This window comes from Dromiciops gliroides, chromosome 1 (genome assembly GCF_019393635.1).
Source record: "Dromiciops gliroides isolate mDroGli1 chromosome 1, mDroGli1.pri, whole genome shotgun sequence".
In the NCBI taxonomy this organism is placed as follows: domain Eukaryota; kingdom Metazoa; phylum Chordata; class Mammalia; order Microbiotheria; family Microbiotheriidae; genus Dromiciops; species Dromiciops gliroides.
The window spans coordinates 26,716,356-26,736,987 of record NC_057861.1 but is presented as its reverse complement, the minus strand read 5'-3'; the positions used below and the strand labels follow the sequence as shown (position 1 = coordinate 26,736,987).

The window sequence follows — 20,632 nt, the reverse complement described above, 5'->3', positions numbered from 1 at the left end:
GCCGTGAAGTCCTCAGACAGAAGGTGCCCCTGCTGCATGTAGGCCTCAACAAGGGATGAGGGGGGCCCCTAGTGCTGCGAGGGTCCCAGCTTCCCCCCGTGCCAGTCACAGTGAGAGTGTTAAGGTTGGGAGGGGAGCTAGCTCCTTAGCCATTGTGGCCAACCTGTCCTGGGAAGAGAATGCTCCATGCCATGACCCACGGGCCACCCTGTGCTGAGGGGCTACTCTGAGGATGGGAAGCCCTGGGCCTAAGGTTAGGCCCCTCCTACCAAGGAGACGGCCAACATGTGTTAGTCAAGGGTGCGTCTTCATGGGCCCTTAGAGTATTAAAATATATATGTGCAGATGTACTCTCAGGATTTCTGTTTTGTCAGTCCTCTCTCCACAGCTGCAAAGTAGAGCCCTTCTGTGCCCAATGCAGGGCGGGGGCAGGATGGGGGGCCGTGCTTAACCTTCTGTGTGTGTCTGGTCCAGCCTGGATCCCGTCTCACCATAATGTGGTTAAATGTGTCAAATAACATACATAGGATTACAGAGGAAACCGGTTCTATTGAAATACAGTTGACAATTTAAAAAGAAAAACAAATTCAGGGAGCCTAGGCCTCAGTAGAGTTTGCAGAGCGTTGGAACTGGAAGAGGCCTCGGAGTCAGCAGCAAAACAAAGTCCGGCCTCTATGGACTCAGCAGGGCTGGCCTTGGGAAGACACACACACGATCCAGCCGAGCCCTTTCAGCCCGTGGCACTGGCCAGAACTTGTGTGTGTCCCCGCGCGCACGCACACACACACACACACACGAGTGTCCTTCCCATGCAGTGGGGAGGCCTCACTCACAGCCTCCAGGGGAGGACATGTCCACGTGGCACAGATGAACGTGCACAGCGTGTCTGCCATACCTGGATTCCCTATGAGAACTTAAAACTCAGGGAGAAAGGGGAAATCCTCTTTCATCAGCTGCCAATCCAGCCCCCCCCCTCCTCCGGGGCTCTTGCCCAGCCTTTGGAGGTGTGGGATCTCTGTCTTGCTCTTACAGGGGATGGGGAGCGGGAGGAATTTTGGATGGACTCTTGAGAGTTGAGCCAGGGCTGCAGGGAGGGGAGTCTGGGCCTCTCTAGGAGGGCTGGACCCGGTACTATCTGCTCAAGGCAGCAAGGGGAGGGGGGGGAAAGATACCCAGGGTGGGGTGAAGGAGAAGGGATTTTATTGGTGTGAGTACACAGAGGGAATGGCCGCCTTGTTCCGTGTCCGCAGGCCAGGGTGACCAGAGACACTTGTGTCACCAATCAGCAGAATGCACAGGTGGCCCGACGTGCCCACAGCGGCCTGCCTGCCCCTCTCGCCATTTGGAGGCCCGAGTACACCCACCGCCCACCCAAAGCTGGGTCCCCAGCAGGAGGAGGCGCTTGTGGGACTTGATCTGGTAAAATCCACTGGCCACTGGTGGGGTGGCATTGGAAGGAGGGGCTGGGGGGAGGAGGGCAGCCCCGGCCGCCTCCCAGGGACCCCTTGGGCAGCGGCTTATTTCTTCCGGCCCCTGCCTTTCTTCTTCTTGCGCTTTGACTTGAGCAGCGACCTGACCAGGTAGCCCTTCCAGAAGGCCTGGATGAGGGTGGCCGAGCGCACCATGAGAGCCATCTCCTTCTCGGCCTCCAGCTTCTTCTTGGAGTTGATGAGTCTCTCCTCCCTGATCTGGACAAACTCCTGGATCAGGACAGCGTGCTTCTCCCGCAGCTCTGCCAGCTGGGCCTTCTCCTCGGTGTAGATCTCATCCAGCTCTTCATATTCGGCCTACAGGGAACCAGCAAGTTGGGCAGGGTCAGTGGGTAGCACGGCGGGCAGGACCCCTGGCGGGGGCAAATCCAAGTGCCTGGAGCATAGAGGAGTGACACGCTGACTGTCACTGCCCTCTGGGAACGCTGGGGCCTGGGTGAAATAACTCCCCATCTCCCAGCACTTCACACCTCCCCAGAGGTGCTCCCCCCAAAGCTGATGGACCCTCAAGCTACATGAGCAGCGTTTGAGGGAACAGCCCTGTCGTCCTCTGCCACACATCAGGAGGAATGGGGGCAGAGCATGGCACGTCCAGGGTGAGCGGACAGGGGGGCAGAGCATGGCACGTCCAGGGTGAGCGGACAGGGGGGCAGAGCATGGCACGTCCAGGGTGAGAGGACAGGGGGGCAGAGCATGGCACGTCCAGGGTGAGCAGACAGGGGGGCAGAGCATGGCACGTCCAGGGTGAGCGGACAGGAGGTAGGTGTGATGGGGAAGGGCTAAAGGAACCAAGGCTGCTCAATTGAAAGAGCAGGGGCCGAGTCAGAAGGAGGGGGCCGAGGAGGGGACCCTGATGATCTGTTGTTACATAGAGGAAATGCGAGGTCTGTTCTTGTGTGGTTCCAAAGGGAAGCATCAGGAAGGCAGGTATGTATGACTGGGAAGAGGAGGTGGGGGTCATGGAGTGAAATTGAGGGATGACTGACAGGCACCTAGAGAAAGCCCCACCCCCATTGGGGCTTTTGAGGAGGACATGGAGGGGCTCCCTCCCAGTGAGGGGGAAGCCCCCATCTGGAGGAGGAGTAGCTTCCTCCCAGGTATGGCTGTTAACAAGTGAAATGGGTGGCCTGGGGAAGCCCTTCCTGGCTCTGGAGGCTCCCAGGCCAGGGGAGTGATCTGTCAGGGACACCACAGACATCCATGATGTCTAGGGTCCTCTCTGCCTCTGTTTGCAGAGCTGGGGACTGCTTGGCTTTCCTTAGTGGTCTGTTGAGATGTTTCACAAGCCACACTCTGCCTTGTGTCCAACCTTAGTGTCTCCTACTAGGATTTAAACCTACTTCCTTTAGTTCACTTATTGCTATTGGAATGCAGGAGTGGCTTTCTCCTGCCTCCTGCCTTGGCCAGCCACTGGGAGGTTCTGAGTATTTGTGGGCCTCTGAAGGAGTACCAGGTGGCTCACAGGGGCTCCTAGGGGGCTCTCCAAGCCCAGCCTTTTCGTTATGGAACGGAGCCAGGGGGCCCACATTTGCATCAGAAGCAGAACAGGTGGGAACTCGGGGATTAGCCACTTTTCTGACTGGCCCTGAGCACAGGGAGTAAGGAGAAAGCTCAATGCTTGATTTCACAACAACAACTACGTGAACAAGGAGCCCAGATGAACAAGGTCTGCAACAGCATCAGTCAACAGAACCACATGTGGAATCTTCCTACAAGTTAATTCAGTCTTGGGCCTTGAAGCCCTGAAGGTGGACGTCACCATCACTCTCCGCCCTGGCCACATGCCACCAGCACCTCCTGTCAAGAAGTACACTGACATCTGGGGAGCCTATTTCAAGTCAGCCTTTGTCATCTCAAGCAAGACCTCAGACCCCTCTACTGAACAGTGAGAAGATGAAAGCCTGGACCCACCTGGGTGAAGACTAAAACAAGGCACAAAAAGCTGAAAATGACTTGTCGGAGATGTGGGAATCATTTACTAATCAGTGACGTGCACAGTCCTACCATTAGCTTATTGGAGCCAAGGTCAAAATCTACACTAATTTAGAAAAAAAAAAAAGGATAAAAATTGGAAGATATGATGTGTAATTAAGAGAACTCCAATCTGACCCATTTTTAGAAGCTGCTGACACTGAAAAGTGGGAAATAACTAAAGTAAAGAACCTAACAGAGGGGGCAGCTAGGTGGTCCAGTGGATAAAACACCGGCCCTGGATTCAGGAGGACCTGATTTCAAATCCGGCCTCAGACACTTGACACTTACTAGCTGTGTGACCCTGGGCAAGTCACTTAACCCTCATTGCCCTGCAAAAAAACAAAAACAAAACAAAATAGAACCTAACAGAGACTATCATAATTTTCCCAAAGAAGTTTATCACTGATGTAAATCATTCATCACAATAAGGAGACTAAATGAACCTAAAACCTGTTTGGGCAAGCAGGTATCGGATGCTTCTTGCCAAGTAGAGAAATCTAGTAGCCAAGGGTGGCACTGATTTAAAATGTAAACTCAGGGCAGTTAGGTGGGACAGTGGATAAAGCACCGGCCCTGGATTCAGGAGGACCTGAGTTCAAATCCAGCCTCAGACACTTGATACTTATTAGCTGTGTGACCTTGGGCAAGTCACTTAACCCTCGTTGCCCCACAAAAAAAAAAAAGAGAAAAGAAAAGAAAATGTAAACTCATTGGTGAAATGTTATGAAGGAGGACAGTGGAAAACTATGACTAATTTCCCCTTATAAGAGGTGGAGTGAAAAACATTTGCAGAAAATGTGAAGCTTATAGGCATTTGAGGATAAAACTAAAAGGACAACAAACAGATGAAAAGTTCAAGAGATCCACCCATATTCTTCCCCAAATACTTTTGTCCATCAGTGACAATGGAGCCACCACATCGGACACAATATGCCTGTCCCTGATGAGCTACATGAAGATGAAACAGCACCAAAGCCAACAAAAGCAGCTGGACTGTACACCAGGAGTATACAGAGGTCAGTGCTGGAGGTGATCCAATCTGGATGATTATTGAGGGATCAGTTCTCAAGATATTTGAAAAAGGGGAGGATACTAAACACTTAAGAAAAATCATGGACCTTATTATTATCCCTCAAAAAGGTGATTTGAGAAAATATCAAATGCTACTAACCCATAGGCCAACTCTTTTGTATCTATAAAATATTTATGATAATATTCTATACTAGTGGTTCTCAGAGCATGGTTTGGGACTCTGAGAGTTCCCAAGACTCTTTTAGAGATCACAAGGTCAAAACTGTTTTCATAATAATACCAAGATACTTTAATTTCTAATATGGTAATAAAACTCACATATATGCAAGTTCTTTGGGGTCCTCAATACTTTGTTGTTGTTGTTTTTGGTGAGGCAATTGGGGTTAAGTGACTTGCCCAGGGTCACACAGCTAATAAGTGTCAAGTGTCTGAGGCCAGATTTGAACTCAGGTCCTCCTGAATCCAGGGCCGGTGCTCTATCCACTGTGCCACCTAGCTGCCCCAATACTTTTTAAAAGAACAAAGAAGTCTGGAGATCAAAACGTTTGAAAACCATTGGTCTGTACACATTGTGAGGCATTCTTGATGAAGGTAAGAGAAGGTAACAGGAAGTCTTTGGCAAATGGTATCCTATAGCAGACCACACCTTGACTATTGTATGACAAATACAAGATTACACTGTACTAATGTTTTACTGATTATAAAAAGGGCATTGGATTCTTTTTTTTCTTATTGGATTCTACACAACAAAATCTTGCAAAAAAAAAAAAGGAAAGAAATAAAAAGAAAAAAAAGAAGGAAAAAAAAGAAAATCTTGCCTTAAAGCCTCTCCCCCAACAACCTGCCTGGTAGACATGTATCAAAACTTACACAAGATACCCTGAAAAATGTGGTCACAGAGGCAACTTTGTTCAGTGACACTCCAGTGAGCCACTATCATGGAGGATGTCCAATGTAGAGTCAGTCAATCAGTCAATATGTTGATTCAGTACTGATAAAATAAGTGCCTACTATGTGTCAAGCACCGTAGTAAGATCTGGAGATACAAAGAAAGGCACAAGGCAGGTCTTGGCCCTCAAGAAGTTTACAGTCTGATGGGGCAGACAGTTTTCCAACAACTGACAACCAGCAAAGGAGCGACCCGCAAGATTAACTGGAGATAATTACTAGAGGAAAGGGACTAGAGTTAAGAGGGATTGGGGAAGCAGCTAGGTGGTGAGGTGGAGAAAGCACCAGCCCTGGATTCAGGAGGACCTGAGTTCAAATCCAGTCTCAAACACAACACTTACTAGCTGTGTGACCCTGGGCAAGTCACTTAACCTTCATTGCCACACAAAAAACAAAAGAACAAAGAGACCAGTGTCCCTAGACTGAAGAGTAGGAGAGGGGGGCAAAGTGTAAGAAGACTGGAAATGCTGGGGAGGAGGAGGACAGGCTGTGAAGGGCTCTGGACACCCAACAGGTTCCCAGCTGGCCCTAGCGGTGACAAGGAACTACTGAAGTGTACGGAGAAGTGGGGTGACATGGTCAGACCTGAGCTTTAGGGAAATCCCTTTGACCTGAGGCAGAGACACCAGCCAGCAGACGACTGCAATAATACAGGTGTGCGGTGATGGATGACAGAGCGGAGGACAAACCTGAGGGAAGGTAAAACCCACAGGTCATGGCAATGGATTGGGGGTGTGGGCATGGCCGAGAGAGTGAGGAGTCAAGGATGACAGCCAGGTTCGGAGGCTGGGTGACTGGTAAGATGGTGCTGCCCCTTGTGGTAAGAGGGAAGCTGGCAAAGGGGGAGGGGGTTTGTTTTAGACATGGAGAGTTAAAGACAGACGTCCAGCTCAATACATCCAATAAGCAGCTGGTGATGTGAGGTCAGGAGAGAGATTAGGGCTGGCCGGCTGGGCAGATTTGAGGATCATTGGCATAGAGACAATAAATAAATCCCTGCAAGCTGATGAGATTCCCAGGTGAAATAACACAGAGGGATGAAAACGAGAGGGCCGAGGACTGAGCCCTGGGGGACACCTGGAGTTACCAGTTACCAGGAGTGAGCTGGATGAATATCTGCCAAGAGAGACTGGCAAGGCATGCTCAGAGGGGTAGGAGGAGAGTCCCCAGAACCCAGAAAAACAGTATCATGGAGAAAGGAGGGGTCTAGAAGGATGAGGATCGGGAAAAGGCCATTAGATAAGGCAAGTAAGAGATCACAGAGGGACAGCTTTGTGGCATGGCGGATAAGGCAGCAGTCCTGGAGTCAGGAGAAACTGAATTCAAATCCAGCCTCAGACACTTACTAACTGTGTGACCCTGGGCAAGTCACTTCACTCTGATTGCCTTTGAAAAAGAGAGAGAGAGAGGGAGGGAGGGAGGGCGGGTGGGCGCTCACTGCTAACTTCAGAGCGAGCAGTTGCTGTTGAACAATGAAGTTGGAACTCATATTGTAAAGCATTTGGAGAGAGTGAGAGGAAGGGAAGTGGAGCCACCTGTTGCAGACAGTCTTAAGGAGAGAGCTAGGATAATAGTTAGCAGGGAGGGATGGATCAAGGGTGGGTTTCCTGAGGATTGTGGACACAGGGCAAGGTTTTGGGCAGGAGGGAAACTGTCGCTAGAGCCCAGACTCGAGGAATTCTGCATGGATGGTGAGGCAATTGGGGTTAAGTGACTTTCCCAGGGTCACACAGCTTTTCCATCCTTTGCAGTCTGAATTGTGTGCCACTGCCCCTTCTCCTAAAAGACAGCCTGACGACCCACACGGGGAAAGCCAAACGAATGCAAAATGTCCACTCTCCAGACCATGATGAGCAGATGCTCTGTCAGGAGCTGACAGCTGGGCCCTCGGGAGCTCCGCCTTTGGCAGACGCTGGGCCAAACTGAACTGGCCCATAATTGAATAGGTAGAGGGGCCGGTGAGATTGCCCTGAGCTCTTAATGTCCAAAGAAGCTTCTCCCTGACACAGAGGCCTTTCTCCTTAGTACCTGTATTCTTTTTTTTTTTTTTTCTGGGGCAATGAAGGTTAAGTGACTTGCCCAAGGTCACACAGCTAGTAAGTGTCAAGTGTCTGAGGGCAGATTTGAACTCAGGTCCTCCTGAATCCAGGGCTGGTGCTTTATCCACTGCGCCACCTAGCTGCCCCAGTACCTGTATTCTTTTAGTGATGGTGTTGACTGTCAGTGAAGATTTCCAGTCATGGGATACCACCACCAGCTCCCCAGAGTCAAGAGCTTCAGGCCATCCAAGAGATAGCCCAGAGGTACAGATGGGCTATGGCCTTTCACCTCAGAGTTGCTGCACAAGTATGACCTCAAGAATACCTGGGAAGGGGCAGCTAGATGGCGCAGTGGATGAAGCATTGGTCCTGGATTCAGGGGAACTTGAGTTCAAATCCAGTCTCAGACACTTGACACTTACTAGCTGTGTGACCCTGGGCAAGTCACTTAACCCTCACTGCCCCACAAAAAAAAAGAATACCTGGGACATCTGACCACAGGCGGGGCAGGCTGGCTTTGTAGCAAGAGCAGGGACTGAGCCAGGAAAGTCTGTGGGCTCCATTACTGTCCACAAAATGTCAAGAGGCCTAAAGGAAGGCCCTCGGGACGTTGGATGGAGGGTCAATGGGGGGACATGGACAAGAGCGGCACAGGATATTTGGGCTGGGATGACCCTGACTGGGCATGCTGTAGGATTGTTGACCAGGTAGAGATTAGGCTGAATGACCTCTGAGGTCCTTTTAATGGTGCTGACCCCCCCCCGCCCTGCCTATCCTACCCAGCTCTGCCCCCTCCTTTCCAGGGCAGTGGATAGATGATGGAGGTGAATGAAGATGGTCTGAACATTAGCCGGAGTCAAGGAGAACATCAACCCAGCACTGACAGTAGTGATGAACACCTGGAGAGGATTGTTCCCATGCCCCTCACCCCCACATCATCCCCCAGGGCCAAGATCACAGCAGAAGAACCAGGAGCCCAAAGGGCTTGGCGACAAACAGACCCGCCAGGAGAATGGAATCCCCCAAACAAGACTTGCCCAAGGCCACACCCCTATCAGATGTCCGAGCCAGGGTCTGAACCTAGTTCTCCAAACTCCAGGTCTGTCACTTTTCCCACTGTCTCCTCTTCCCTCCCAATGGGTGAGTTTCCTTTGTAACTGAGGCCGAGTCTAAAGAATGAGGTAAATCCTCTGGGACCTTTGGAATAATTCTCTGGAAAGAAAAGGAGAGAAGCTTTACATCAGAGACCCCTACCTGCTTTTCTCCCATCTCAGTATCGTATTTCTGGATCCAATTCTCTATTTCTGTCTCTAGTTTATATTTCTTCTGAAAAACAGGAAAAAAAAACAAGCCAAAAAGAAATGATTTAATCTTGGCGATGGAGAAGTTGACAGAACGTTGGCGACCCAGCTCTTCATGCACTGGATCAGGGGTTCTGATTGCATTCACTGGACGCCGACCAGGGTACAAAGTCTGGGGCCTTCTGTCTCCCACAGCCTCAGTTTTCCTTATCTAAGAAATGATCTCCCTCATTCTGCACAGGCGTGCTGGGAAGATAAACATGTCACCTTTCACCATGACTACCGTGAAGTCCTTAGACAGATGCTGTGTAAAGAGAAGGCACCACTAAACGGGCCAAGACAAAAATCTCCTGGACTCTGATAGTCTCAGAGCCCGCTCCGATGCCACAAGTAATGGCATGTGGCCACAAAGCGACTCTGCTTAGGGAGCGGCAGCGGCAAAACCAGCCTTCGCATCCACAGGAGGGGAAAAGGGCTCTCAGGTTTCACGGAGTCCGTGGGCCAGAGCAGGACAACAGGGTGCTCCAATGCCTTGGGCTTTGAGGGCCCGGGTCTTGTCTGAGCCGCTCAGACCATCCATGCTCTTCCCTCCCTAACCCTTGCAACAATCCAAGCCCTGCACCTACTTCCTAGCAGAGCTAAGTTCTTCCCGGATCAAATGGGGTAGCCCCGACCTGTGGGAACATCCCATCGGAGGGGAGTCCTTCCCACTCGATGATCTACAGCCTGGTGCACGTCTGCAGGTGCCCCCACTCCCAGCCTCCCTGCTCAGGCCCGTACCTTTCTGAGGGCCTGTTCGCTGTCTCGGTTCTCCATGGTGAGGTTGTGGTACTGAGTCTTGAGCATGAGGATGTCCTGCTGGATCTTGGCGATCCGGCCCTGGGAGGCCCGCAGTTCTGCCTTCTGCTGTTTCTCTGCCTCCTGCTTGGTGCGCAGCAGGTGATTCTCCGAGAACTTGAGCACCTGGTGCAGGTGGCTTTTCAGTTCCTGGATCACAAAGGTCTCCTTCTCCATCTGCACCAGGGGAAAGGAGAGAAGGTGCCGTCAGCCAGGGGCGGTGGTCCTGGGAAGGCGGCTGGGACCCGTGGGGGATCTGGAAATCGGCCCCTTTGCCAGGGAGGCCGGAGGAGCCTCCCCATCGAAAGCCACCGCACACCATACAGGTGGCAGTGCCCAGATGGCAGGGGCGAGTGAGGCATGAAGGGAGGAAATGAATTCAGTTCTACCATGCCATCCCTGGAGTGTCCCGTCCTCTCGCCCTCACCATCGGTCCACTGCAAACCAGGCACCATAGTTAAATCTGGGGAGTTTTGAAAATTGTGTTGTGTCTTATTAATGCTTAACAGAGGCTCATCCTTCATCATTAAAGTGTGGAGACAGCAGGCGCCGGGCTGGTTGGCGCTGCCAGCCTTTTGCCAAGAGGGGAATGGGATCTGCGAGCCCAGCCCCATCGCCATTGTCTGCCTATGTTTGCAGAGGGTCTTCCAGGGACAAAGCGTGTTCCCGGAACAGCCCTTGGTCATGCCCACGGGCCTACCTCAGCGTCCCTGGCTTTGATGGTGGTGGACAGCTCTGACTGGAGATCCTGGATCATCTCGTTGTTCTTCTTCTCCCGCAGGGTGATCTCTTCCATGAACTCTGTCTTCTCCTTCTCCTCCATGGGGCTGGTGAGGAGCTTCTCGAACACAAAGCCCCTGAATTCGATCAGGGCTTGGAGAAAAATGTTGGCCTCTTCGCTCCTGCCTACGACCTGGGTGCGGAGGATCTCCCCGGCTTGGAGGTTGAGCAAGAAAATCCTGAGGGTGTTACGGGCCGAGTCCTTCACCTCCTGCTGGAGGAGCGTGAGGCTGTGCCTGTGCTCTTCCACCAGCCGCTTCAGGCGCTCGTCCCCCGTCTCTGCCAGCTCCTCCTCCTCCTCCTTCACCAGGTTATCCAGCTCCAGGAAGGTGTTGCAGAAATCCTCGTGGTCCCGGATGGCTTTGAGGATGTCGTCCTCCCACAGCCCCTCCAGGCACTCCGGGTTGTAAGCGGCGGCCGACAGCAGGGTGACCAGCTCCACCTTGCGGATGGTCTCATCCAGGACAGAGATAATCCTCTTGGTCTCGATGGTGGTGAGCTTGGTCCGAGCAGGGTCCATCTGGTTGGTGGCCGTGCATGATAACAAGGCCTTTTTGGAGGCTGGGCCTATGGCCAGCCTCAGCCTGTTATTGGTGTTGATCTCAGAGCCCTGGTAAAGGGGAGCCACGATCACTTCCGTCGCCATGCTGGACACAGGCACCCTTTCCTAGAACTGTTCTTGGTTTCAGGAGCGCCTAGGTCTCATCCTTGATTCGAAGGCTCTGCGGGTTAGGCAGATTCTCTACTCCAACTCTGTGAACTCTGGAAATAGGAGAAGAAGGAATGGTAAGCAGAGAGACAGCTTCAAGGTTTGACCGATATGGCGACAACCATAAGCTATGAGCCGGGGGCAGCCAGGTGGCACAGTGGATAAAACATCGGCCCTGGATTCGGGAGGACCTGAGTTCAAATCCAGACTCAGGCACTTGACACTTACTAACTGTGTGACCCTGGGCAAGTCACTTAACCCTCATTACCCCACCAAAAAAAAAAAAAAAAAGCTATGAGTCAAGACTCTGTTCTTCAAAAACAAGCCAATCTTACCCTGGAAGCCTTAATGGACAGCACCGATTGGCCCTACCAGGGCTTCCAGAGGGTGAGGGTGCCGCTGCTGCTCAGTGCTAGGGCACAACTTGGGAGCCGGGAGGGAAGGGCCTGGCCAATTTCCCTTGATTCTAATAACAAGATTTGCTGTTTGATGGATGACTTTGAAATAATTTTTGATATTGTTTTGGAAAAACCATCAGAATTCAACCAGCTTATGATTAATTAAAAGGCATCCAAATTTTGACCTATCCATAAATAGTTACATAGGCAGGTTGGTGACTCAGTGGAAAGAGAGCTAGACCTGAGTTAAAATCCTGCCTCAGACACTTCCTAGCTGTGTGACCCTGAGAAAGTCACCGAAAACCCTGTTTGCCTCAGTTTCCTCATCTAGAAAACAAGCTGAAGAAGGAAATGGGAAAACCATTCCAGTTTCTTTGCCAGAAAACCCCAAATGGGGCCACAAAGAGTTGGACATGACTGAAAACAAGTGAACAACAAAGAGGTCCATCCACACATACATGTATATATGTGCATACACACATATATGAGAGACAGACAGACATGTAGGCACCTGAATTTTTACCTGTACCTATAGATACTATATATATAATATATATGTATATATGTGTATGTGTGTGTATGTACATACACATATAATTGTATATCTCACTTTAAAGAAACTTACATAAAAAAGTTGTAACTTATCAAAAAAAAAAGGGAGGGGGGGCATGCTACTTGACATTTCAAAAGGATCCCTTGCTTTAAGAAAAGGATCAAGGTGGAGTCCCTGCAAAGAGCCAATTCTCTCAAAATGAAGGATTTACCAAAAATTTAATTCATCCATAACTTTCTGGGAACTCACCAGGGCATTGTAGAGTTCCTTCCTTCCCGTCTTCCTTCTTTCCTTCATTCTCTCAGTCAACAAGTATTTACTGAACTCTCTGCATGCCCAGCACTTTGGTGGGTGCTGTGCAGAATACAAGAGAAAAAAACCAAACCAGGCCTTATAGCTCCAAGACTGAGGCTGGAGGTGGGATGCTAATTAAACGTCACCTGAGCGTATACAATCAGGTGCTATGGGAGGGATAAATGTGGAGTGTGGAGAGGGGCAGTTAGAGAAGGCTCCACAGAGTGTGGAAGCTCAGCAGATAAACAGGGTCTGGGGCTCTGTCCAAGGTCAAGGCAATGAGAAGGCAAGGAAGTCATGGATAGAACTGGAAAAGGGCGCAGAGGCCATCCACCCCAAGCCTTCATTTTATAGATGAGAGCACTGGGAGGCCCAAGGAAGTGACATGGCTTGGCTATGGTCTCAAAAGATATTAAATGGGGCCGCTAGGTGGTGCAGTGGATAGAGCACCGGCCCTGGAGTCAGGAGGACCTGAGTTCAAATTCGGCCTCAGACACTTAACACTTACTAGCTGTGTGATCCTGGGCAAGTCACTTAACCCCAATTGCCTCACTAAAAAAACAAAAACAAAAAACCAAATAGAAACAAGGGTCACTAAAACATACATAAAGATCCCTGCAGATACTTAGTGATTTAGAAAACAAGACATTAACATTATCCATGTTTTACCATATTTTTATTTTGTTAAATATTCCCTAATTACATTTTAGTCTGGTTCAGTACACACCTGGGAGTTTTGTGGGCCTCATGGGACCTGCGTATGTTTTGACATCTCGGCCTTAGACCATACAATGTCAGAGCTGGAAGGGGGCTTAGAACAGGAGATGTCAGGGCTGGGAGGGGCCTTAGAACAGGGAGTGTCAGAACTGGCAGGGGGCTTAGAACAGGGGATGTCAGGGATGAAAGGGGCTTAGAACAGGGAATGTCAGGGCTGGGAGGGGCCTCAGAACAGGGAATGTCATGAAAATATGTTTTGCATGACTGCACATGGATAAACTATGTCAAATTGCTTGCCTTCTCAATGAGGGGGGAGGGTAAGGAAGGAGGGATAGAATTTGGGACTCACAATTTGAAAAAAAAGAATGTTAAAATTATTTTTACATGTAATTGGGGGGAAATATTAAATTAACAGTGGGAAAAAAAAAAAGAACAGGGAATGTCAGAGCTGGCAATGAGGGTTAAATGACTTGCCCAGGGTCACACAGCTAGTAAGTGTCAAGTGTCTGAGTCTGGATTTGAACTCAGGTCCTCCTGAATCCAGGGCTGGTGCTTTATCCACTGCGCCACCTAGCGGCCTCCTCAGCTCTGTTTTACAGAAGAGGAGAATGAGGCTCAGAGCTGGTAAGGTTTCTTGGCAAGTTGATGACAAGACCAGGATTTGTGGCTTCTAGCATTCCATGCTTTTTCCCTGGAGTTTCCTACACCCCAGTGAAACCCGGAAGTCAGCCATCCTATGTTGCTTTTCTATTCCAGCTGATAAATGTATAACAGTTCATCAAAACCCAACAAATTTGTAGATTGTGCTCCCTCTGAGTGGTCTATTTTCAACCTAGTGTGTAATTTGTTTCTTTAATTAAGGGTAGAATAGAGGTGGGGCATCTGCAGAACAATGAGGAGATCTCTGCCCGGAGTCTCTTCCCCTTGGACACTCACTCCAGCCCTGGGCTACTTCTCACACAGGAAGAAGCCTCCAGCCCTGTGGACTCCCCTCTGATTGGCCAGCTCCCTGCCTGACGTCCAATTTAAGGGGGAGGCCCAGGTTAAAGATGTGCTCATTCTTCTCCAGGCTGTACTGCTGACTCAACTCCATCTCAGCCTTCTCTACCAGGTCCCTCTGCTAAGTTACCTTCTAGACCAGGGCTTCTTTTTTCACTTTTTTCACTCACAACCCCTTTTCACCTGAGAAATTTTTACTCAAGCCTGGGCCTATAGGTATACAAAATAGACAGACATAGCCTCACATTCAGTTACAAGACCCCATATGGGGCCTCAAACCACAGATTAAGAATAGAAACTAAAGGGGCGGCTAGGTGGCACTGGATTCAGGAGGACCTGAATTCAAATCTGGCCTCAGAAACTTGACATTTATTAGCTGTGTGACCCTGGGCAAGTCACTTAACCCTCATTGCCCCGCCACCCCCCCCCAAAATAGAAACTAAGAACTGACTTGTTTAAATCTTATTTCACCTCTATCTTCTCTGCTAAAGGGGATGATCTGTGATCTGGAAAGGGCAGAACAAAAATGGCAAATAGGGGGTTGAAACCCAAGATTAAGAGAGGGAGAGTCAGGGGGACCTAGTCCTCTGTGTCTCCAAATCATCTGGCCAAAGGAACTATATCCTTGGATATCTGAAGCCGTAGCGTGTATGACTGTTGAGTGACTGTCAATAATCTTGGAAAGTTCTTGAAGAACAAGGGATTAGAGTCAGGGAAAATACCGCCCCAAGTTTTCTGAAAGGGAAGAAGACAGGCTTTGTATAGTGTAGGCCAGCCGTTTGACTCTGATTCCTCACAAAATTCTAGTACTTGTTATTAAGGGGATGGTTAATAAATACCTGGGGGCAGTTAGGTGGCACAGTGGACAGAGCTCTGGGCCGAGGGTCAAGAAGACTCATCTTCCTGAGTTCAAATCAAGTTTCAGACACTTACTAGCTGTGTGACCCTGGGCAAGTCACTCCACCCTGTTTCCCTCAGTTTCCTCATCTGTCAAATGAGTTAGAAAAGGAAATGACAAACCACTCCAATATCTTTGCCAAGAAAACTCCATATGGGATCATGAAGAGTTAGACACAACTGAAACAACTAATAACTAATATTAGACATGACTAAAACAACTAATAAAATGAACAACAACAACAACTAATAAATACCTAGAAAAAGGAAGCAGTGATTGTGAAGAGCCAGTACAGCTTCATCAAGACCAGTTAATGTTAGATTACTTTAAAAAAATTTTTTTTTTTTGCAGCATTATTAGACTTGTAGTTCAGGGAGATTTTAACACAGCACTTGGTAAAATCATGTTCTTGTGGAAAAGATGGAGAGATGCCGGCTAAATAACAGGGCAACTAAGTGGATTCTAAATAGGTGAAAGAGGTTTTAGTGGTTCAATGGCTCAATTCTAAAGGAGGTCTCTAGTGGAACACTATAGGGATTAGTACTTGGCTCAGGGTTGCTTGACAGTTTTATCAGTAACTTGGATAAAAGCATAGATGGCATGCTTATCTAATTTACACATGATATGAAGCTGAGAGTGATAACTAATGCACTGAATTAGGTCAACATTCAAAAGGGCAGATCATTTGGCTGAATCAAGAAGTGAAATTCAACAGAGATAAACATAAAGACACTTGGGTAAAAAAAAAAATAATCTTCAGAAGTATTATGGTAGAGGTATAGCTAACCAGAAGTTTACTCTTAAAAGCTCCAGAGTTGTTAGTGTTTTCAATGTACAACATGAACCAAGAGGATGATAGGAAGGAATGTGTTGGTAAATGTTTAATGTTTCCTGAGGGGGGGAATATACACACATACGTTTTTTTTTTTTTTTTGGTGGGGCAATGAAGGTTAAGTGAATTTATCACACTAGTAAATGTCAAGTATCTGAGGCCAGATTTGAACTCAGGTCCTCCTGAATCCAGGGCTGGTGCTCTTATCTACTGTGCCACCTAGCTGCCCCCTACGCACATACTTTTAAGATTAATGTACATTGTTAATATTTTCTGAAGTCTAGACAATCAACAAACCAATCCCTGATTTGTAGCAATTGCCTAATTCCTGAGGTGTAAATGCTCACATTGGTTAGAGCTGGCTCCAGCACACTCCACGATATGGCAGCCAAAAACACTAACAGGATTTTAGGCTTCGTTAAGAGGGGTTTGGCTTCGAGGAATAAGGAGGCGTTTGTTCTTCTTTAATTTGCTCTGGTCAGACCAAATCTATCTATGTAGCTCTTAGCACCACATTTTTAGACATTGATAAGTCGTAGAGTGTTCACAGTTGGCTAGGTGGCGCCATAATGCACAGAGAGTTGGGCCTGAAGTCAGGAATACTCATCTTCCTGAGTTCAAATCTGGCCTCTTACTAGCGGTGTGACCCTGGGCAAGTCACTTCATCCTGTTTGCCTCAGTTTCCTCATTTGTCAAATGAGCTGGAGAAGAAAATGGCAAACCACTCCAGTATCTCTGCCAAGAAAACCCCAAATGGGGTCAGCAAGAGTCATGCATGACTGAAACAATTGAATGTGAACATGTAAACAAGGCTGTTCAGGGAAGGGCAACCTGGATGGTGAAAGGCTTGGAAATCATGCCATATAAGGATTGGTTGAAGAAATGTGAAATAACCTAGATAAGAGAGAGAGAGCGAGCACTTTGAGGGGGGGGGAGAGGGAGTGGAATGGGACCACATGATAACAGTCTTCAGTTACTTGAAGAAGGGCTGGTATGTGAAAGAATTACATTTGTTTCTGCTTGTCTCTGGAGGACAGAACTAGGAGCAATGGATGTAGCGGGTGGAAAAAATTTAGGTTCAAGATCAGAAAAAACCTTTCCTAACAATAAAAGTTCTCCTAAAATGCAATGAACTGCCTCAGGAGGGAAGTGGGCTCCCCCTCCCTCCTGGGGGGGAGGGTAGTGGGCTCCCCCTCCTTGGAGGTCTCAAAGCCAACCCTGGATGACCTCTTGTTAGGCTAGGGGACAGAGGATTTGTGTACAGGTCTTCCTAACTCCAGGTTCAGGTGCTCTATGAACTGTGCCATTTGGCTTGGCACATAGTAAGTGCTTAATAAATATTTACTGATGGACAGACTGACTTCAAGGTAAGAGCCAGTAGGTGGAGTTGGAGTCCACATCGCTGCAAGGCTCTCAAATCAAAATCAAATTCAATGGATGGTGAGAACATATTTATGGGGCTGGGAGCCAGAAGGCTTCTAGATCAGTCCCTGATTTGCCCTTTAACTGACCCTGTGAACCTGGACCTCTTTGTGCCTCAGTTTCCCCTTCTGTATAATGGAGTTGTGCTAGATAGCTTCTGAGACACTTTCTAGCTCATATATTCATATATGATTCTGGGTTTGCATGCTGGTTCTGTCTGCTTGGGTCTCAATTTCCTCATTTGTAAAATTCAGGGGTTGGATTAGATGGTTTCTGGGGTTCCGGAGTGAAAAGAAAGGCTCGTTAATCGTGACCCTCCTCGTCTTCTGGGAGGCCCTGGGCAGATGCCCTGCCTGGAGGCAGGGGGAATGGACTACGTGACCTTTGATCGAACGAAAGTTCCGCCCTGTCCACTTTAACTTCCAAAGGCCAGAATTTCTTCCCTCTTACCCCGTACTCTCCGCCACGACCCCTGATCATTCACACTTACCTGCCCTCGAAGCTTCGGGGCTTCCCTCCCCTTCAACTACTTCTTCCTCAGTCTCCAGCGTGGCGGCGTTGCTAGGCCACGGGTAAACAACTAAACCAGACCAACCACATCCGGGGCGGGAATTCCATAGGCTCTGATTGATTTTACCAGTCACCATTCAACGTCCGGCATTTTCTGGTTGGCCACGCCTTCCTTCGCCCTACAGGCTCAAGCCAATAGGGAGCTCTGTGAGTTCGATGGTTCCGAGACCCCGACTCCCACTAGCCAATAGAAAGAACCGAGACAGATGCATTTCAGCCTGAGAGAAGACACGCGAAGAGGGCGGGAGGCGGAGAAGGGGAGGAGACTTGCTAGGAGGAGCATGCAAGAGGCGGAGAAAAGGCCAGGACATTTCCAATAAGAACTTCTGCAAGGTCTCCGGAAGAACTAATGAAAAGCATGGGGAAAACACCCCTTGACGCTGCAAAGGGCAGATAAAATGGAAGGGCGTTTCTTGCAGCCAATCAAAGGATAAGGCTGCCCTCAAAGGGTAGCCTAGCCAACCAACCAATGAAATTTGGAGCTTAAGTATCTTTCCCTACCCTCCCTCTCTTAAGGATGCAGAGGGAGGGGGGAAAAGAGAAAGGCCCAATCAGGGCACCTCAAACTGGAAAGGGGGCGGAGGCTCATTTCGTTCCCCGGAGAACGGAAGGAAAGGGAAGAGGAGGTGGATGAAGTGGGCGGAGAAAAGGGAAGGGCGTCTCATCCGACCACTCAGAGAGCTGCAGTGTCCGCCAGTACAGTCAATAGGCCTCTGGGGAAAGGGGGCGGAGCTACAACGGGGACGGGGCTTGGTGGGGGGAGGTGGAGCAGGGGACGGATGAAGATTGGCTCGGCGGCTGCTGCGGCGTTCTCCTTCTCTGGGGCGCCGAGTTCGGGTCGTGCCTCTGGGTTCGGAGCCTGGTTCGCGATCGCTGCTCGCGGGGGCGTTTCCTGTAAGGACCCAGGGAGAGGTCGGGGGTCGGAGGTCAAAAGGCACAGGGAGGCAGTGGGGGGCCGGGGGGGGGGTTTGCACCCGTGTAAAGAGGGGGCCAAACAGGCGGAGTCCATCGGGGGCCAAGGATGACCCCGGGCTCCTCACCCCTCCCTTCAATCCCTTCCCAGGATCCTAGATCTAGAGCTAGAAGGGACCTTAGAGATCTTTTAGTCCATTTTACAGATGGGGAAACTGAGGCCTGGGGTCTGAGATCTAGAGCAGGAAGGATCCTCAGGTCAGCCAGTCCAGTAACTTCCCACCCATTATCCGGATGGGGAAACTGAGGCCGAAGGGAAGGAATTTCTCTCGGATCACCCAGCCTCCGGGAAGAATTAAAACCCAGGACCTCTGGTTCCAAATGCAGCTCTCTTTCTCCTCTTCTTACCTCCCTTGTCTTTCCCTCTCCCTCCATCCCATCGCAGCCCTCTTTTCCTCTTCTTCCTCACGCTCTTCTCTCTCCTCCGATCATCCAGGACACAAACACAATGTCCCTTAGAGGTTTGGTTGTTTTTTGGTTTGGGGGATTTTGGGGGGTGGTGGCTCCCATTTGCTCTGGGCAGAAGTTGCCCCCTCCCCTTGTGTCCACTTGGGAGCCTTTGCCCGGAATAGGGACGTTCGGAGCAGCCAGGCTGCTTGGAATTTCCTCTGCAGCTGAGTTTCCTCTCATTTCCCTCATCTGCACAGGGTCTAAGACCCCCCCCCCCAGGTACCCCCCCCCAACCCCGGCCAGTCTACCTAACCCTACACTCCTTCACTCCCCAACACACACTCTCAGAAGGAACATAGATTTTGAACTGGAAGATACTTTAAAGGCCATCTAGTCCATTTTACAGGTAGAGAAACTGAGGTGAAGTGACTTGCCCAAAGTCACGGAGAAAATAAACATCTGAGCTAGGTTTTTCTGGCTAGCACTTGGGTGCCTGGACCATTTGTACAGTGGTCTTTTTCCTGCTTGTCCCTGGAGAGTACGATAGAGATCAGCCGGGTCCCCATGGAGGAGAGTGGCATCGTGTCCCTCCGTGTATCCTGGTCCTGACTTTGATCAGGAACTTTGGGGGGCTCAGCTTTCTCCTCTAAAGTGAATGGGCAGGGGCTCGCCAGTAAGCCTAAGACCTCAGTGCCTGGGCCTGATTTCAGGGAGCTTGCCTTCAAGCACCCACCTTGGATCTGAGAGAGCAAGGGTCAGTCATAGGACAGGTACATGGCTCTGACCTCCAAGAATTCTTCCTTTTTAGATTAGCTGAGTAGGCTTGGTCAGTCTTCCCACCCTTGAAATAAACAATAACAGTGTAATAAAGTCAGTGTCGCATTACTGTCTCCCATGGGGTGCCCTTCACCTCCCATCTAATCTAATCTGAAAGGCAATTCAGGCTGACTTTGCTCACCTTCCCATCCCCAGACTCCCTCCCCAAGATGGCAGCAATGCAGTGGGGATGATGGGACTCTTGTTTTGTGCAACAGACTTGAATTCTGAGAAATTAGTCAACTCTCCTGTTGCTTCTTTTTTTTTTTTTTCAGGGCTATGAGGATTAAGTGACTTATCCAGGGTCACACACCTAGTAAGTGTCAAGTGTCTGAGGTCGGATTTGAACTCAGGTCCTCCTGAATTCAGGGCCAGTGCTCTATCCACTGTGCCACCTAGCTGCCCCCTCTCCTGTTGTTGCTTCTTGTAGCTCCTCAGGCTCTGATTTGGGAATAGGTGGATGGGTTTGCATAAAACGAATGGCTTGGTCACCGTTGGATACATTTGTTAGGAAAGTTGCTTGAGACTCAAAGGGATTTTTCCCAAGGTTTGGGAAGGAACTTGACCTAGATTAAAATGAAAGAATTAGCTGTAGTTGGAGGGGGTGGGGGGTGGTCATCGTGGAAGAAAGATTAGGCTCCTTCTACTTGGCCTCACAGGG

At 49.6% G+C, this 20,632-nt stretch overlaps 2 protein-coding genes across 5 annotated transcripts in view; one reads left to right on the top strand and one right to left on the bottom strand.

Moving 5' to 3' along the window:
* Positions 1–232: 232 nt before the first annotated feature.
* Positions 233–18,068, bottom strand: IQCD (IQ motif containing D). 2 transcript variants are annotated; one of them, XM_043990223.1, is made up of 5 exons: positions 17,714–18,065; positions 10,322–11,163; positions 9,565–9,798; positions 8,738–8,809; positions 235–1,787 (listed from the first exon to the last, which is right to left on the bottom strand). In XM_043990223.1, the coding sequence occupies exons 2-5, from the start codon at positions 11,045–11,047 to the stop codon at positions 1,518–1,520; spliced, it is 1,302 nt and encodes a 433-aa protein (XP_043846158.1). In that variant the 5' UTR covers positions 11,048–11,163; positions 17,714–18,065; the 3' UTR covers positions 235–1,517. The 2 variants fall into 2 exon arrangements, with proteins under 2 accessions (XP_043846166.1, XP_043846158.1); XM_043990231.1 differs by lacking the exon at positions 8,738–8,809 and having other exon boundaries at positions 233–1,787; positions 17,714–18,068.
* A 480-nt stretch (positions 18,069–18,548) lies between these two features.
* The window catches only part of TPCN1 (two pore segment channel 1), a 53,105-nt gene continuing 51,021 nt past the window's right edge, over positions 18,549–20,632 (top strand). For 2 of the 3 annotated variants that reach the window (XM_043989128.1, XM_043989111.1), the window contains exon 1: positions 18,555–18,687. In XM_043989128.1, the coding sequence (XP_043845063.1) occupies positions 18,573–18,687 (115 nt within the window). In that variant the 5' untranslated portion in view covers positions 18,555–18,572. Of the gene's footprint in view, positions 18,688–20,632 lie in introns of all 3 variants that reach the window. The other variant, XM_043989119.1, reaches the window with a different exon arrangement.

Coding starts and splice junctions, on each gene's coding strand:
- IQCD (XM_043990223.1), bottom strand. CDS start 11,047: ATGGCGACGGAAGTGATCGTGGCTCCCCTTTACCAGGGCTCTGAGATC. Junction 9,799..10,321: donor TCAAAGCCAGGGACGCTGAG/GTAGGCCCGTGG, acceptor CCCCTGGTGCAG/ATGGAGAAGGAGACCTTTGT. Junction 1,788..8,737: donor CTGAGATGGGAGAAAAGCAG/GTAGGGGTCTCT, acceptor GGTTCCCTGTAG/GCCGAATATGAAGAGCTGGA.